At 40.5% G+C, this 17,881-nt stretch overlaps 1 protein-coding gene across 1 annotated transcript in view; it reads right to left on the bottom strand.

The window, feature by feature from the left end:
• unc13a (unc-13 homolog A (C. elegans)) overlaps positions 1–17,881 on the bottom strand; it is a 340,969-nt gene that overhangs the window by 172,738 nt on the left and 150,350 nt on the right. The window contains exons 15-17 of the mRNA XM_067968623.1: positions 10,019–10,024; positions 8,366–8,437; positions 362–581 (exon numbers count right to left, since the gene is read on the bottom strand). Coding sequence (XP_067824724.1) covers positions 362–581; positions 8,366–8,437; positions 10,019–10,024 — 298 coding nt within the window. The remainder of the gene's footprint in view (positions 1–361; positions 582–8,365; positions 8,438–10,018; positions 10,025–17,881) is intronic.

The following is a 17,881-nucleotide window of genomic DNA, read 5'->3' as shown; positions in this document are numbered from 1 at the left end:
GGCCGCCTAACAGTGGTGTGTGGAAGCAATGTGTTCCACCTCAAGAGAGGAAAAGCTGCCTCATCCAACCTGAAACATTGCTACAATCTGCTCATCAATGAGTTATACTTAAGTTGGACTGAAAAATATTCGAGTCCAACCATCCTGCCTTGATAACTGATGGAGGATTTGGGTATCCTTCAAAGAGATGAAAACTCAATGTATTTGGAATACAAACATATTTTTAAAAATGGTTTTGCTGATGAAATAGTTCAAATGGTCCAACTGCTTTGAATACCTATAGTTATTATATAGAATATTAATCATTTAACAGCACATTAAAAAGCTCCGGATGGGAAAAAATTCCATGCAAGTGACTTACGCTGTAAACAATCTGCATTGAGAAGATCTTGGCACTTTTCATGACATTTGACCCCACATTCAGTGCAACGCATTCCCTGGCGAGCGATCCCCCACAACAAGCCTTCACATTCATAGCAATAGGTGGGAGTGGTTGCTGTCCACACTTCAAAATTGTGTGGTGTTGTGCAAGAAATAGGGTAGATTAAGGCTTGCAAGGTCTTCTTGTAAACATGGTTTTTCTAGCATAACAGAAATCTTTCATTAGTCATATCTTCTGCTGTATGGAGGATAGCATCAAAAAACATTTTTTGTTCTGTATATAACAATGAATAAGAAGGTCATTTTTAAAAAAAACTTTGCTAACTCTCCTCCTGGCTGTATTGTAGCTAGTCCCTCACATTAGGTTGATACAGGATTTTAAACTATTGCAGTAAATGATCTGATACCAACTGAGTAATGAACTGCCTAAAAACTTTCAAGTGAAGCACAACTTTCATCCCATAGCAGCCTGATACTTCGACTGCAATGACACTAAACTACGCATCGTGAGTTGTGGGATAAATGATATTAGCACCATTGTATAAAAATTCCTAATTTCTTGAGATAGCACAGTTTTTTCATTTTCATTGACAACCATCACAAGCGGTTCAGCTCAGTGGTGCGTACATGATCAAAAATGAAAGTGGTGAAGTAAAATAGCCCACCACCAAACTTCCTTTTACTCAAAAAAGATACGGAAAGGACTCCTTTCTCTGATGGAACCGGAGTCTTCAAGCAGGTCTGTAAAGTGTCACTCATTTAGAATGAGATTTACTTACTTTGGTGGAAAGACCTGACCTGTTTTAGTATCATAGTAGGTACAGCACATCATGCCTGCTCTTTGATAGAGCTAAACAATTAGTCCCACTCCCCTGCTCTTCTCCCATAGACCTGTAATTCAATTGCCTTTTGAAAGTTACTAGTGAATCTGCTTCCACCATCCTTTCAGGCAGTGAATTCCAGATCATGACAATGCGCTGCGTAAAAAAATGTTTTCTTATGTCATCTCTGGCTCTTTTGCTGATCACCGTAAATCTATGTCATCTGGTTACCGATCCTTCTGTCACTGGAAACAGTTTCTCCTTATTTACTCTATCAAAACCGTTGATGATTTTGAACACCCCTATCAAGTCTCCCCTTAACCTTCTCTGGTCTAAGGAGAACAACCCCAGCTTCTTTAGTCCCTCCACATAACTGAAGCCCCTCATCCCTGGTACCATTCTGGTAAATCTCTTCCGTACCCTCTCTAAGGCCCTGACATCCTTCCTAAAATGTGGTGCCCAGAATTGAACACAATACTCCAGCTGAGGCCTAACCAGTGTTTTAAAGGTTTAGCATAACTTCCTTGCGTTTGTACTCTATGCCTCTAATAATAAAGCCCAGGATCCCATATACTTTAACAGCCTTCTCAACCTGTCCTGTCACCTTCAAAGATTTGTGTATGTGCACTCTCAGGTCTCTCTGTTCCTGTACCCCCTTTAAAATTGTACCATTTAGTTTATATTGCCTCTCCTCATTCTTCCTACCAAAATGTATCACTTCACACTTCTCTGCATTAAATTTAATCTGCTGAGTGTCTGCCCATTTCACCAGTCTGTCTATCTCCTCCTGAAGTCTGTTACTATCCTGCACATTGTTCACTACATTTCAGAGTTTCGTGTCTTCTGCAAACTTCGAAATTATACCTTCTACACCCAAGTCCAGGTCATTAATATAGATCAGAAAGAGCTGTAGTCCTAATACTGATCCCTGGGGAACACCACTGTATACTTCCCTCCAGTCTGAAAAACAACCATTCACCACTACTTCGTTTTCTGACCATTAGCCAATTTTGTATCTGAGCTGCCACTGCCCTTTTAATGCCATGGGTTTTAATTTTCACGTATCTCATCTTAAAACTAAACATAGCTTTACTCGTTTAAATGGGTTTATGATTAGTCTCACTCTTCTAGTTCATAAGTCTGAGAATTTCTCAATGTTGGAGCTTTGCCTTGAAAGCATCTGTACCTTTTCCTCTCAAAATGAGAGGATTATTAATTCTATACTACTGGAGGAAATCATTCTGGACTTTTTTTTAAAATATATTATTACTAGCATTACAACAGGATGCCATAAGAGAAAACTGTAACAAAGACAAAGACATTTATCTTATGAAATTGATCTTAAGGTTTCTGGAAACAGAGGAATAATTGGAGAAATTGTACAGAGTACTGATAAGCAAGTGACGTTAGGAAGCTCTTCATATAAATAGATTTCTGGATAGATCGTTAGTTGCAAAAATATTGTTTAGGAAACATTTGGAGGCTGGGGGGGGGGACTGTAGATTCTTTCTGGATAGGTGAGCTAGGATGGGCTGAATGACCTTCCTTATCAGTATGTATGTTGTGAACTTACGGATCTCTCACAGCTTATTTGGCTACCCTAGTTTCGTATTGGGTACCTATTTTCCTTTCCAGCATTGAAGCTTGAAAATAATGGCAGCATATTAGGCTGCATGTAAGTTCTAATTAACATTTTAGAATGGTCTCATTCGAGAACATGCCATATAATACAAAACGACAAATTTTCACCCAAGGGCAATAATTCACCAACAATGAATGTAAAATGGAACTGAACGTCAGAAATCTGAATTTTTGTAAACCTTGGTATTTAATGTTACAGAAAGTACAGGGGACATATAAAATAGGGAATAAGCAAGGCAAGGAGAGAGTATGAGAATAGATTAGCAGCTAAGGTAAAAGGAAACCCAAAAGTCTTTTATAAACATATAAATAGTAAAAGGGTAGTCAAAGGAAGGGTGGGACCGATTAGGGACAAAAAAGATCTTCTTGTAGAGGCAGAGGGCATGGCTGAGGTACTAAATGAATACATCGCATCCGTCTTCACTAGAGAAGAGGATGCTGCCATTTGTACCAGTAAAGGAGAAGGTAGTAGCGATATTGGATAGGATAAAATAGTTAAAGAGGAGGTACTTAAAAGATTGGTAGTACTCAAAGTAGAAAAGTCACCCGGTCCAGATGGGATGCATCCTAGGTTACTGAGGGAAGTAAGGTGGAAACTGCAGAGGCACTGACCACAATCTTCTAATCCTCCTTAGGTATGGGGGTGGTGCTGGAGGACTGAAGAATTGCAAATGTTACACCCCTGTTCAAACAAGGGGAGAGGAATAAACCTGGCAATTACAGGCCAGTCAACCTAACGTCGGTGGAGGGGAAACTTTTAGCGACAATAATCCAGGATAAAATTAATTGGGCACTTGAAAAGTATGGGCTAATAAATGAAAGTTAGCACGGATTTGTTACAGAAAAATAGTGTTTGACTAACTTGATTGAGTTCTTTGATAAAGTAACGGAGAGGGTTGATGAGGGAATTGCAGTTGATAATGTGTATATGGACTTTCAAAAGGCAGTTGATAAAGTACCACATAATAGACTTGTTAGCAAAATTAAAGCCCATTGGATTAAAGGGACAGTAGCAGCGTGGATACAAAAATTGGCTAAGGGTCAGAAAACAGAGAGTAGTGGTGAATGGTTGTTTTTCAGACTGGAAGGAAGCACACAGTGGTGTTCCCCAGGGGTCAGTATTAGGACTACTGCTCTTTTTGATATATATTATTGACCTGGACTTGGTTATAGAAGGCATAATTTCAAAGTTTGCAGATGACGCGAAACTCGGAAATGTAGTGAACAATGTGGAGGGTAGTAACAGACTTCAGGAGGACATAGACAGACTGGTGAAATGGGCAAACACATGGCAGATTAAATTTAACGCAGAGAAGTATGAAGTGATACATTTTGGTAGGAAGAATGGGGAGAGGCAATATAAACTAAATGGTACAATTTTAAAGGGGCTGCAGGAACACACAGATCTGGGAGTGCACGTACACAAATCTTTGAAGGTGGCAGGACAAGTTGAGAAGGCTGTTAAAAAGCATATGGGACCCTGGGCTTTATTAATAGAGGCATAGAGTACAAACGCAAGGAAGTTATGCTAAACTTTTATTAAACATTGGTTAGGCCTCAGCTGGAGTAGTGTGTTCAATTCTGGGCACCACATTTTAGGAAGGATGTCAAGGCCTTACAGAGGGTGCAAAAGAGATTTACTAGAATGGTACCAGGGATGAGGGGCTTCAGTTATGTGGAGAGACTGAAGAAGCTGAGGTTGTTCTCCTCAGAACAGAGAAGGTTATGGGGAGAGTTGATAGAGGTTTTCAAAATCATCAACAGTTTTGATTGAGTATACAAGGAGAAACTGTTTCCGGTGACAGAAGGATCGGCAACCAGAGGACATAGATTTAAGATGATGGACAAAAGAGCCAGAGGTGACATGTGGAAACATTTTTTTATGCAACGAGTTGTAATGATCTGGAATTCACTGCCTGAAAGGGTGGTGGAAGCAGATTCAATAGTAACTTTCAAAAGGGAATTGGATATATATTTGAAGGCAAAAATTTACAGACTTATGGGGAAAAGGCAGGGGGATGGGACTAATTGGATAGCTCTTTCAAAGAGCCGGTACAGGCACAATGAGCCGAATGGTCTCGTCCTGTGCTGTATCTACTATGATTAACGGAGATGGTATAAAATAATTTCTGAACAATTCTCCTCGCCAAATAAATGTTAAACTGCACACAGTATTACATTTTCTAAATCAAAATATGTGTTACAATAGTTCTTGAAGAACTAAATGACATCAACAAATTACTTCGTAATTTGTGACTGTCAGAATACCTAAGATACAAAAGGCCTGATTTTAAGGTCTGTTTGTGCTGCACTTGTGCTTCACGTCATTTTAACAGCCGTGTTTTGGGCAATATATGAGGCCCTCTGCACCCAATAAGGAAACCTTGGGCCTCCTCTGCCACAAACTTCTCCTCCTCCCCTGATCACCTCCGGACACCGGTCCCCCTAAGCCTACTTACCTTAGTGCAGGGGATCATTCCCATGGATCCCTGGCAGTGAAATCCCACTCCCGCCTGCCGGCCTCCACATTATTGCCCCCGGCTTCAGGCGGGACTTAGCATTGCCACGTTCAAATGAGGACCCCGGGAGTTAAAATGGCCTGGGCCTCATGCTGGTGTCATTATGGGCGCTTCCCTCTTGCCCCAGCCCCCGCACATCGCAACACCCGCCCCGGGTTAAAATCGGGGCTAAAGAATCAGTTTTTAAAAAAAGGCAAAGAGTTCCCGATGACTCAATCACTTACTGATTCTCACTCTCAAAATTCACATATGAATAATGGCAACTTGGGCAAGATCTGGGAGGACACATTGGGCCTGATTTTAGCAGGCCTGCGGGTTTCCGGCGGGTTGGGTTTCGGGTGCGTGGCCTCCGCGCCCGGTGAAATTAGTGGGTTGCCCGCGCGATCGTAGCAGGCAATCCACTAATTGGAGCCACTTACCTGCTCCTCCGGGGTCCGCGCTGCTGGTCTGCGCGTCAGGTGGGCTGCGCATGCGCAGTACGATCTGTCAGCTGGAGGCTCTCTAGTTAAAGGGGCAGTCCTCCACTGACAGATGCTGCAACCAATGGAACAAATTACAGCATGGAGCAGCCCAGGGGGAAGGCTGCTCCCAGTTTAATGATGCCTCACCCCAGGTATCATCAGATGGGGTGAGGAGGAGGGGGAGGACAGAGATCTTCCACCCGGCAGGCGGGAGGAAGCGGCCTGCCTCTGCCACCAAGAAGGCCTGGCTCGAGGTGGCAGAGGGGGTCACCTGCGCCACCAACATATTGCCCACCTGCATACAGTGCAGGAGGCGCACCAATGACCGCAGTAGGTCAGCCACAGTGAGAACACGTAGTCTTTCCCCTACACTCCGTCTGCCACAACACTGCCCCCACCCCACATCTCCTTCGGCACCGCCAACACTACTCTGTCACATCACCCCTCATACCCACTCAAACCCCATCCTCATCTTACCTGCACCTACTCACCTCGCCAGTACTCACCCCGCCACTAACACGCAACCCAATCCTCATACAATCTCATGGCTCTATCCCATACTCACCCTCTCGTGCATCTCCCTCATGGCCAGCCTCACTCAACCTGCCACCACCTGTGCTGCAGCCACAGGGCATGCATCACATATGTGCAGTAGGCAGCGTAAGGCAAACGTGTCGTGAGCATGAAGGGGATGCACAAGGGTGTCTGAGGGTTTGCCATGGGTGTTACCTATATTGAATTTCAGAGCAACAAACAGCACACATTATATTGGCACCATCACTGCCATGTCTCCGCGAATCCTGTCTGTTGTGTCCAATAATGCCCGCTCCTGGGTATCACTATGAGGACCCACCACTGATGCCACCCATTGTGTTACTGCAGAGTAGGTGCAGGTGTATTTGCAGGGCTCTTCCGCGCAGACGACAGAGACATCGGCGGTGTACCCGGCTGCACCCTGGAAGGATGCGGAGAAGTTGTGGAGGGCAGTGGTGACTTTGGCAGCGACAGGTAAGCAGATGGTGCTGGGGCCAGCCAGGAGCAGCTCGGCATGAAAGAGCCTGCAGATCTCCACGACTACATGTCGAGTGAATCTGCGCCTCCGTGTGCACTGCTGCTCGGAGAGGTCCGGGGAGCTGCACCTCGGTCTGTGGACCCTGTGGTGAGGGTAGTGCCCTCTGCGACGCATCTCTCTCTGTGGTTGCCCTCCCTCCTGCTGTGCAGGTGGGCGTGCAACAGCACTGTGTTGGGGGGCTCCACGTCTCTGCGGCGGACGGCGTGGACTGCGAGGCTGCTGGGGCTGGTCGTGCTGTTCGTCCTCCGAGGGTGTCCACGCACCACCCATCTGGCAGGTGTTGGTCTGAGGGGTTGTGAAGGGTAGGTGGGTGGTTCCTCGGACTGGGGCTGCGGTTTCGCGTCGGTCTGTCCTCTGGCTTGGCGGGGGGTGGTGGGGGGCAGGGGTTGCCCTATGTGACGCGGTGGCCTCCTGCGTGGGTGAGGGCTCTCCCCCCCCGCCACCCCCGTGGAGTGCACCTTGGCAGCTGCCACAGGCTGCTGGCTGCAACACGCCTGGTTGGAGGGAGACTGTTTCCCCCAGTGTGTGAAACACTGCGTTGAAGGTAAAATCCCACACTTCCTGTTTTGACAGCTGATTCAGCTCATTTAATGACCTCAACAAGCAAGGTAAGTACACAAGTGGAACCCCGCTGGCTTTAATTGCCTGCGGGATTCCCACCAGCGGGGGCCGCGCACGCAGCCCCGCACGTCATCGGGGAACCCGGAAGTGGTCGGGATCGTGGCGCGATCCGGTCACGTGAATGGATATCGGGATTTTCGGGGCCCCCCCGCTGGAAACCCACAGGAAACCAGATGGTAAAATCGAGCCCATTGTGTCTGTAGAACTGTACTCTTGCAAGGAGTTTGTGTCTTCAGGAGAGAAAGGAAGTGAAAAAAAATTGGAGCAAAAAAAACTTGGGATTTTTAATCAATGTAATGTGATTGCCAAAATAGTAAGGAGGTGTTTGAGCCACAATAGTTTTCAAACCTCTGAGGGTCTTAATTTTCAAATGTACACTGAAGCATTTAATAACAACAATCAATGGTTGTACTGTTTCTGATGCCAGAAGATAATTCTTCCTCCAATGGGACCCGAAGGGTTGATACAAAATAGTGCAGGGTTTGTAGGCCAGAAAAGATTAACAAAAAGAATCTCCAAGAGATTGCATTACATACATTTGTCAGAGAGAAATGACTAAGCATAAATACAGCTTTTGAAATTTGCAAGTGAAAGATTTGCTCTTTGGAAGCAGTGGATCTACAGTATTGACAAAGGAAATATCAGAGAAATTACATTATATATATTCTTACATTTGGTCATGTTCTTAATCCTTTCTTTTGGGAATTAGATAATTCCTTTCTCCACCAAAAAAAATGAACTTTAAATGACCATCTACACTTTTGTGTGGAACCTCCACAGATGGCTCAAAAATTAAATTTTTAAAAATAATTTATATTTGGCACAAAATCATACAGTAACTCATCTTACCAGTTCTTCATCATTAAGAGTACGAGTTGCCAGCGCAGAAGTGATGCCAGCTTTTCTTGACTGCACCAAGGACTACATAAATAAAGAGATAAATTACCTGTACATTAGAAGAGATAGCAAACATTTTTTTTTACTGGCAAATGACGTGTTTTTTGGGTGTTTTTTAATAATTGAAATTATACAGTAAAATATTGCTTTCTCAAGTGCAACAGGGAGACCAATCCCCCAAAAAGGAAGCAACATTACTTATTCAACAACCAGTAGAACCCTATTGCCAGCAACAAGCTTATAACTGTTAAAGCATTTTAGCTTGTAACAACTCTTTAAACAAGTACTTTTCACATTTAATCTGTAAAAATAAACTTCTTTCAATGGATTTTTTTAAAACAAAAATGTAAGACTAGTTGTAATGTTGTGTAATGATTACCTGAAGATGAAAACGTGACTCATCTCTATATATCAGCTGAAAGAAGACTAAAGGCAGAAGCTTGATTATACAGCATTTTGTGGATGCTGCATTTGGTATAAGAGTGAATTTCTAATTAACTGATAAAAAAAAACCATAAGGAAAGATGTCAAAAGAGGGCAGATCTCAAGTAACTCGAGTTACATTAAGAATGGTTCATGACAGAAAGCCCCTTTCCTTTAGGAATTAGATAGCTACCTGTGTTAGTTTTGCTTGATATTACAATCATAATATTATTCATTCCTTCAGAATCTGTAAAACCTGGCATCCTTTTGGAGTATGAACATCAGAAACAGTTCCATTAGTGTGCCAATAGCTTCCAGATTTACAGCTTGTAGAAAGAACTTCGGTCTAGAAAGACCCATAAAATAGTACTGTTGGTGAAACATTGGATGAAGTGAAGATCGAGAATAGGGCAACCCCAGAAGAAAGTGTTAGTAAACATTGTTTGGTACATCATAAGGAATCTACATTTGGGGCTACAATCAAGAATTTTAATATTCACTGGTATTTAAATCACATTTAAACAACATCTTTAAAACAGCTTAGCTGGCAATGGCTTCTAAAAACTGCTTGGTCATTGATAAAGCTATGTTACTGCCCTTATCATCTAATTTGATGCAAACAATTCTGCACAAAATAAAAACATGGAAAGAAAAGATGTCATTAGAAATAGGAGTGCATGAACCCTGAAATGAGATGAGCCAAACTAGGCAAACATATAATGTGGTACAGATCCTTACAGACAGGGCCAAAAGTGTCATTTTTGTAATCTTTGCAGTCAGGCTACCTGCTCATTAAATCTAACAACTCAATAAAAAAAGTGTCACAAGTAAAAATCACTAAAGCCTTGGCTAACTTTGAGACAACTCTTTTCTTGCTTCACTGTAAAACAGGACACTTTCAACACTTTGTTACAATAGGATTTGGATAAAAGGTATTGATTACAAAAATGATGCCTCTAAAATTTAGAACCCAAATTGTTATTTTATAAACTTGAAGTTACCAGGTTATGGCAAATCTCAATCACTATAAGAGGTTAAGAAACTGCATAATTAATGTTGCCTGTGGGGATTCATACCACACTTTACATGACCTGGTTTAGTTCAGTGTAATTTGGTTCATGGTCTATTCATCACTAATAGATCTTCATCAGACCTAGATTAGACCACATATAAAGCACTTACCATAGCCTGCACAAAGTGAATGCAATGATGAAATAAATTACAAAACATTAATACATGGATTTCAAAAACATCTAAGGCTTGACATTGAACAAAAACCACAAGGTCAGTCATCATGGACACCATTGGCAAGATAGAAATAGATTTGTGTTGTATTCACATAACTACACATCCGATTTATGTGACATTTTCAGCTAATTCTTTTAATCTTTGTATTTTGCATGCTTTTGTTTTTATTTGACAATTATTGAACAGAAAAAAAAGTTTTAAAATTATCTCCCTTAAGGGAGGAGATTAATATTTCTGCCACTTGAACCAAATCATTTTCTACTGACTCATCATAAGTGTAATTCTTTGCTGGATTACAAATAAATATTCTGATCAATACTATCCTGTTGATTGAATTTGAGATGTATTACCTGTTTAGTGGTATCTTCTTTGACGTACACCCCTATTTAGGAAATGTTTTTGAAGTCCATAGCTTGTCTGTGTTTGCTTCATTGATATTTAAATCAAGAACTATTAGAATGACATGCTAAAATGCTTTCCACAGCCTTAAAATATCCGGTCAACTATTAATGTCAATAAGCTTACCACCCCCTATTTAAGCTGACCACCCCCATATTTAAAAACTGCAACATCATGACACAATCTTAGAAGTTATTAAAAATGATCTACAATAAGTACTGCCCTGCTAAACAACCAGGTTTAAGCCAACTGTTTTAATATATCAAATGTTAAACTATCAGGCTTCTATAAGTCTTTTAAAATATTATCCATAAATGCAAAACAATATCAACTAATGACATTAATTCATTTAAAATTAAGTTACAAACTCCTTCCACTTTTTAAGTTTGTACTTATTTTCTCATCAGAAGTGCAATTCTTCGCTGGATTACAAATAAGTATTTTGTTCAATACTATTCTGTTATTAACTTTTAGATATTCTCATACTATATAACATTTTCTAGTAGGGAGAAATAGCATTTAACTGGTACCCAGGCTGCTGTTTATGGCTTTTTAGAACCATTTTGCTAGGAGGTTCACGAAAATGGGGCAGAGATATTTTTCTGCTGATTTTACCTCTAAATCCATGGTCATGCGAGAATTAAAGGCACGATCCTTTGTTTTATCGCTCAGATACACAGCATTTTTGTTTGCAACCCACCTCACAGGAATATCTTTAATTCATTCAAATTTGAATATCAAAATAGAATCAGCTGAATCCAACTTTCACAATCTGACCTATGTATAGAATCCTAGTCCTATTTCTGAAAAAAAATAAAATTTGTGTTATTATGTCTTCTTGTTTTGGCTACAAGCTAAGAAAATATATATACATGTGATGTTTACTATATTTAATTTGCACATTTGAGTAATAGTATTAGTTACTTCCTTGATGTCAAACAGAAAAAAATAATAAAATTGATTGATATTTTTCAAGAAATATTTGCATTTTAACTATTTAGCGGTGTTAATTATCAGTTTATTAATTTGAGGTAGGAATGCCCATGAGTCTGACACTTTCACAATTAATCACAATTTTATGCACCTACATTAATCAACTCAGCCAGACACTATGCATGAGTGATCTAAAGAGAAGCATATGGAAGAAGCTACATTAAGAATTTAAGTATTATAGGATGGCTCATGGAGTCAGACACAAGGCATCAAAACAAAACAAAACAGAAACAGGAGCTAGGCATTTGGCACCATTATATGAAACGAGTATGATTGTGGCTTGCTCGCATATTATAGCTCACTATTTTTAATTTACAGGAAGAGAAAATAAATAAGAAAATTTCAATTGTTATTCCATGTCAAGCATGGTACTATTCTTATCTGCAAGTGATGGAGTCTTTCCAGACTAGTTAACTTACATTCATTGGAAACAACAATTCTTAATTGTCAAAGAAACAAGCCAGTTCTGAACCTCAGATTATATTATTTTCTAAATAGGTATGGTAAAAATAAAGTGATTTCTAACTACATGTGGTAATAGTCTATAGATTTGTGTTATTAATAAAAATGTATTACGAGTCATCATAATGGCCACTTTTACAAGTATTACTGACATTTCTTCACATTAGAATGTTATCACTTCACTACACTGATTTGAACAAATGGTTCCAGTCACCATTACACTGCCATTTTTATATAATATCTATATTTCTATAATATATATAAAAATAGGTGCTAAAGCAGAGGCTCTTTTGTTGAAGCCTCATAAAAGAGATAATCATCATAAACTGTAAATATCTATCACAATTTAACTTTTGCAGAAAGCGTACTGGCTTATTCAGTAGCCCAGTAGCTTTTACACACTATTTTGTTGGGAATGTTCAGAATAATTGCTGTCAAAATAAGTGTGATTTTCAGCTGCAAACAAATCTCCTATGGTCGACAACTTTAACCACCCTCTGGCCAGTTACTGGTGTTTTATTTTATGTGTCTACAAGCATGTCTTATCAGCATGAGCCAACCTTGTGAATAGTTTTATAGCACTGTACACAATTAGTACCTTCCAAACCCAATTTTTGTTCAAGATTTCAGTGAAACATAATCACAGCACAAATGTTTGATAATTTAAAACATTCGTTTTTTTGAAGGAGTAAAACAAATCTGCCAACTGAAATTGTTTACTATTAGCAATAAAACAGCAATTTTTTGTAGCCAATATTTAACATAATTTGACATTTTTTGTGCATGAAAGTGCCATTTAGAATGAGAGTTAGAAGTTTATCCAAATTAATAGTCTCAACAGTTTACTTATTTATTGATTTCTTCCACTTCCCATTTCAAGTACCTGTCTGTGCTACACACCCATCCCTAACCTAAGGTTGGGAAGGAGATCTGCTCCAAGACATCTTTCACTGGTTCTCTGTGACTGGCCACTAAGATTGTGAGAACATTCAAGAGTGTGTAACCCTGTAGTTTCCCTCTATTTCTATAGAGTAGCATAGAGGGCTATAAATTGCTTTTGGTGATATTAGCAGCTGGACACGATCTCATGTCATTCTGCTGTCTGCTATTCTAACAGAGCTGTTATCCCAGTTAATGCGGCGGTTAAAATAGTGGCCAAAGAAATGCTATATGAATATAAAAAGCCTTTGTCCATAATAATCGACAACAGTAATTTCTAGTACCTAATCTTCTCTCTAGATCTCCTAATAGCATATCATAGTGGGAACTCACTAACTCACTGTAGGGGAAAACAAAGTATTACTTCTTTGCAATTATTGTGTTTTCATTAATAAAAACATTTAGAAGGTGCACAATGTTTTAGCAGAATATTAAAAAAATAATTTTAGTTGTTGATTGATGCCAAGTTCAAATGCAATAAGTGATTTAAATAGATTTACAACTAGTAATCTTGAGAAATGTTAAATCAATTAGTTTTGAAATTAATCGTTTATGTAATAATCACTTTTGATTTCCAACTTTAATATCTTGTTCTATTTGATCAAAGTCTCACCCATTTTGTACAACAAAATGTTTTTTTAATGTTGCAACTTGACTGTTTTGATCAAAAAGCAAAACCATAAATTCTCTCTCATTATGTGACATGGAGCTGTGCAATTGGTATAATATATCAAAAATATAGCAATGCTCTAAATAGCTCTATTTTGTTCAACAAATGTAAGTAAAGGGTATACTACAATGCTCAGTATTAAAAAGGAATAATTTAAATGCCCCCCCACAAACTTGACATTTTTATTTAACACTGACTCATATTGTGGTGAGCACACATTATATAACAAAAGGTGGTATTTGTAAAGGTTGTAGTAATTACCTCAGCATTTAATTACTCTGTATTATGAAGCTAAAGACTTTGCATTTATCCTCTCAATATTAATAATGGGAATGATTGCAAATAAGGAATGTGTCATTTTGGTAATCACCACGGAAATGGTGCAGTGTAGGCCAACCACGAGCTCAGAAAGGCACTTGAGTCTCCAGTCTCAACCCCAGTTTTCTCACCAATAAAATTGTGTGATTGACAAAGTTTCTCCAGATTGTGTTTTTTTTTGTTGCAGTGGACCCGTGCTCACTGTAGATTAGACTGAAACGGATAATGTTCAACTCACTTGTTAACACAGAAGACCTTCGAATGGTAGCAGAGGGGGTCTAATTTATTCAGTATACAAAGGGTAGATTTTCTGTCCATTGATTATGAATGGGCAAGAAATCAGCTCTAACAGGAAGTTCAATAAGAGTTAATTCTAACTCTTTTAATCATGTCAGCACAACTTTATTTAGTGTACTATTTTTGAGGTATGATGCATATTAATATTAATGCAGAACAGAACAGCTAATCTGATTACAACTGGCTATTAAGTTGTTTAGTCACTTTTTAAACCAGCATTTGGCATGTATGGGTTATAAATAATGCACAATGAGTAAACACAACTATGGAATGAGCAAATTTTAGATGCAATAGTTAGAACGTGGTACAGGAAGGCCAGGTTTACTGACAATGTCTTATTAATTATAGTTGACTGCTTGAAGGAAAAAAGGAAGGCCTTTTTACAGGTTTGAAGGACATTCATCAAATAAGCTGCAAGTCCAGCAGGCATGTGAGCCAATCGCTGCCAGGGTCAATGCAGTGTCTCGTACCCATGTATGGGGAGATACAAGGATGAATGCGTATATATGTCATAGTCACAGTTTACCTTACCGAGCAGTATACAGATCCAAAGGACATTTAACTTACCTTGAAATATATGGGTGACATTTACAATTATCTTACACTGCTATAAATGTTTTGCAATCATGTCAATGGCAATCCAAGGAGGAGGCCTTGGTTTAATGGCTAGTTTCACCAAACAGTATTGTTAACCTAACTTTATTCATTAATGTGATATAAGTGCAGCACAAAAGACAGATAATGAGGATATGGCATAGGAGAAATACAGGCTATCAAAAAAAAACACACACACATACCAAACTGCATCTGAGGAAGCCTGTTCTGTATCTGAAAGGAATCTCGCTGACTCATATCTACATGTAGGAATTTCAGTTTAACAATATATACAATGTGGTGCAGCCTTTGCTTCTCTCTGAAATTTCATCTCATGCAATGCACTGTTCTCTTTTCTGCAGTAAAGGTAGCAGTCAACAAGTGGACAATTGGTGAAGGGTCAAGAAACATCAACCCTTCACTCAGAAACTATAAAGGCGATCATTGTGTGTAAGACAATTCATGGCCCAGTTGATACAGAAGCTTATACAGACTTAAACATTCAGGGTTTGTGCCATGGAAATTGCATATCAAAGATGGTCATTTGAATCATATTAAAACCAGTGTCCTGCCTCAGCTCATCTGCTGCTCAAACCCTCATCCATGCCTTTGTTACCTCTGGACTCGACTATTCCAATGCTCTCCTGGCCAACCTCCCACTGTGCACTCTCCGTAAACTTGAGCTCATCCAAAACTCTGCTGCCTGTATCCTAACACGCATCAAGTCCCATTCACCCATCACCCCTGTGCTCGCTGACCTACACTGAGTCCCGGTCCAGCAACACATCGATTTTAAAACTCTCATCCTTATTTTCAAATCCTTCCCTGCCTCGCCCCTCCCTATCTCTGTAACCTCCTCCAGCCCTACAACCCTCCGCGATCTCTGTGCTCATTCCCGATTTTAATCACTCCACCATTGGGGGCTGTGCTTCAACTGCCTAGGCCCTAAGCTCTGGAATTCCCTCTCTAAACCTCTCCACCTCTATCTCCTCCTTTAAGACGCTCCTTAAAACCTACCTCTTTGACCAAGCTTTTGGTCACCTGTCCTAATATCTCCTTATATGGCTCGATGTCAAATTTTGTTTGATAACGGTCCTGTGAAGCGCCTTGGGACATTTCACTATGTTAAAGGTGCTATATAAATGTAAGTTGTTGTATGGGAGACAGTACACAGGTAATGAGAAGTTTGTGCTGTTAATGAGTATGTTTACTGTGTCAAATGATGATCATTTGAATCATGTTAAAGGCAATATTTCTGCTCCTCATGCAAACATTACTGCAACAATAAAAGCTTTAAAATGATAATTGTGTTTGCTTTCTTTCCCCCTTACACAAAGGCAAGAAGACCCACAAGATCAACCCTTCATACTGCAATACAGCCCACTGTATCCTCTTTGTCATGCAATTGAAACACCAGCCCCATGGTATACCGTTAAAACGACAACAGTGAACGTCTGGAGGGTACACAGGGTGACTCATTAATCATGGCTGATGGGCAGAAGTGGTGGGTGCTAAAAAGGAGCCTGCTGCTGTGTGCAGTTTAAGTATGGCCAGGGGCCCTGCTGTATCATTTTATGATTCTAATTTTACAGGGCCACCCATAAGACATAAACTACTTCATGAGCAACAGCAACTGAAAATGATGGTGGGATGGACAGAATTACTGTTCACACTTCAGTACAATGAGTTGTCCATTTTTTGGACTACATTTAGCAACTTGCATCATCAATGGAATCTCCAAGCATGCAGGCAATGAACACAATTGCAGCATCCCTCAGGAGGGCTGATCACAGCCGGCAGGGGCCCTCAGGAGTACTGTGGAGCATTACTGCTCCTCACCACCACACACACCCCCAACCCGGCTCCACATGAAAGTTTTCTTTTTAAAAATGTACGTTTTGTTGGCGGCTGCTTGTTAGGCCGTATCCACAGCAGCAATACCTGAGCAGGGCAGGCCCGGCACCTGCTCCATTCAGGATTGCTCAATTTCAGGAAAGGGTCCTAAAACAGGTTCAAGGCCCTCATTAGTATATACAAAGGGGCCTAACGCCTGTTTTAGATGGCCACTATGGCTGCTTGAAAAATCAATATGGGGTCGGACGTATTTCAGGTGCCTTTGGGGCACGGGGCATAGTCCTGCAAAATTGTTCCTTTTTGCCCCCGCTTTCCATTCAGAAAACAGGCGCGACAAAGTCCAGATTAGGAACGTAGGAATTGCTAGGCGAAAAAAGACCACAGTCCATTTGGTTCACCTTCTACCATCTGGATATTCGCATGACACAACAATAATGGAGTTGGTGACTAATAATGGCAATCAATCTCTGGCCAATTAGTCTACAACAGACCCAGACATGAGGTGAGGAAACCCTTAGTGGTGGAAAGCTGTGGGAATCATAGGTCCAAAGTCAATTAGTCTACAACAGACCCAGACATGAGGTGAGGAAACCCTTAGTGGTGGAAAGCTGTGGGAATCATAGGTCCAAAGTCAATTAGTCTACAACAGACCCAGACATGAGGTGAGGAAACCCTTAGTGGTGGAAAGCTGTGGGAATCATAGGTCCAAAGTCACCTGTTCTTCCCAAGCATTCTAACCCAATGTTACCGGTGGTGCCTTGAATGCAATGGACGGCTTCTCAAAGCATCACAGATACAGCCACTGATATAATTGGTTGGAAAATCATGGGCAGTGCTATCGCAAATTTCTGATAGGCCATCTGTTTCATTTCAGACTCTGCTGATGTATGGCCATTTGGAAAATATGTGACTCCCCCACCGCCACCCCCCCCCCCCCACCAAGACTCCATGGTAAGCAACTATGTGGCCCACAAGCACAAAAAGTTTGGACACCCCTGCACTAGGGGATCACATAGTACATAGCACAGTGCCATAGTACATTCAGCACAAGGAACCAGTGGAGTGGCACATCATGATATCATACATACACTCCCACCGAAATAAAAAAATAAGCATTGAAAACATTGTATCCACTTGTTATTTATTACTATAGTTAAGATCCTTATTATGTCAGCAAACAAAAGGGCGAGCTAGGAAATGTAGGCCACATATCTATTAATAAATTCAAGGATTTCTGTGTCTTTACACAAATTAGTTGAGTTCGGGTTTCA

Source organism: Heptranchias perlo, chromosome 29, assembly GCF_035084215.1.
Source record: "Heptranchias perlo isolate sHepPer1 chromosome 29, sHepPer1.hap1, whole genome shotgun sequence".
Lineage (NCBI taxonomy): Eukaryota > Metazoa > Chordata > Chondrichthyes > Hexanchiformes > Hexanchidae > Heptranchias > Heptranchias perlo.
This window is presented reverse-complemented; position numbering and strand designations above follow the sequence as displayed.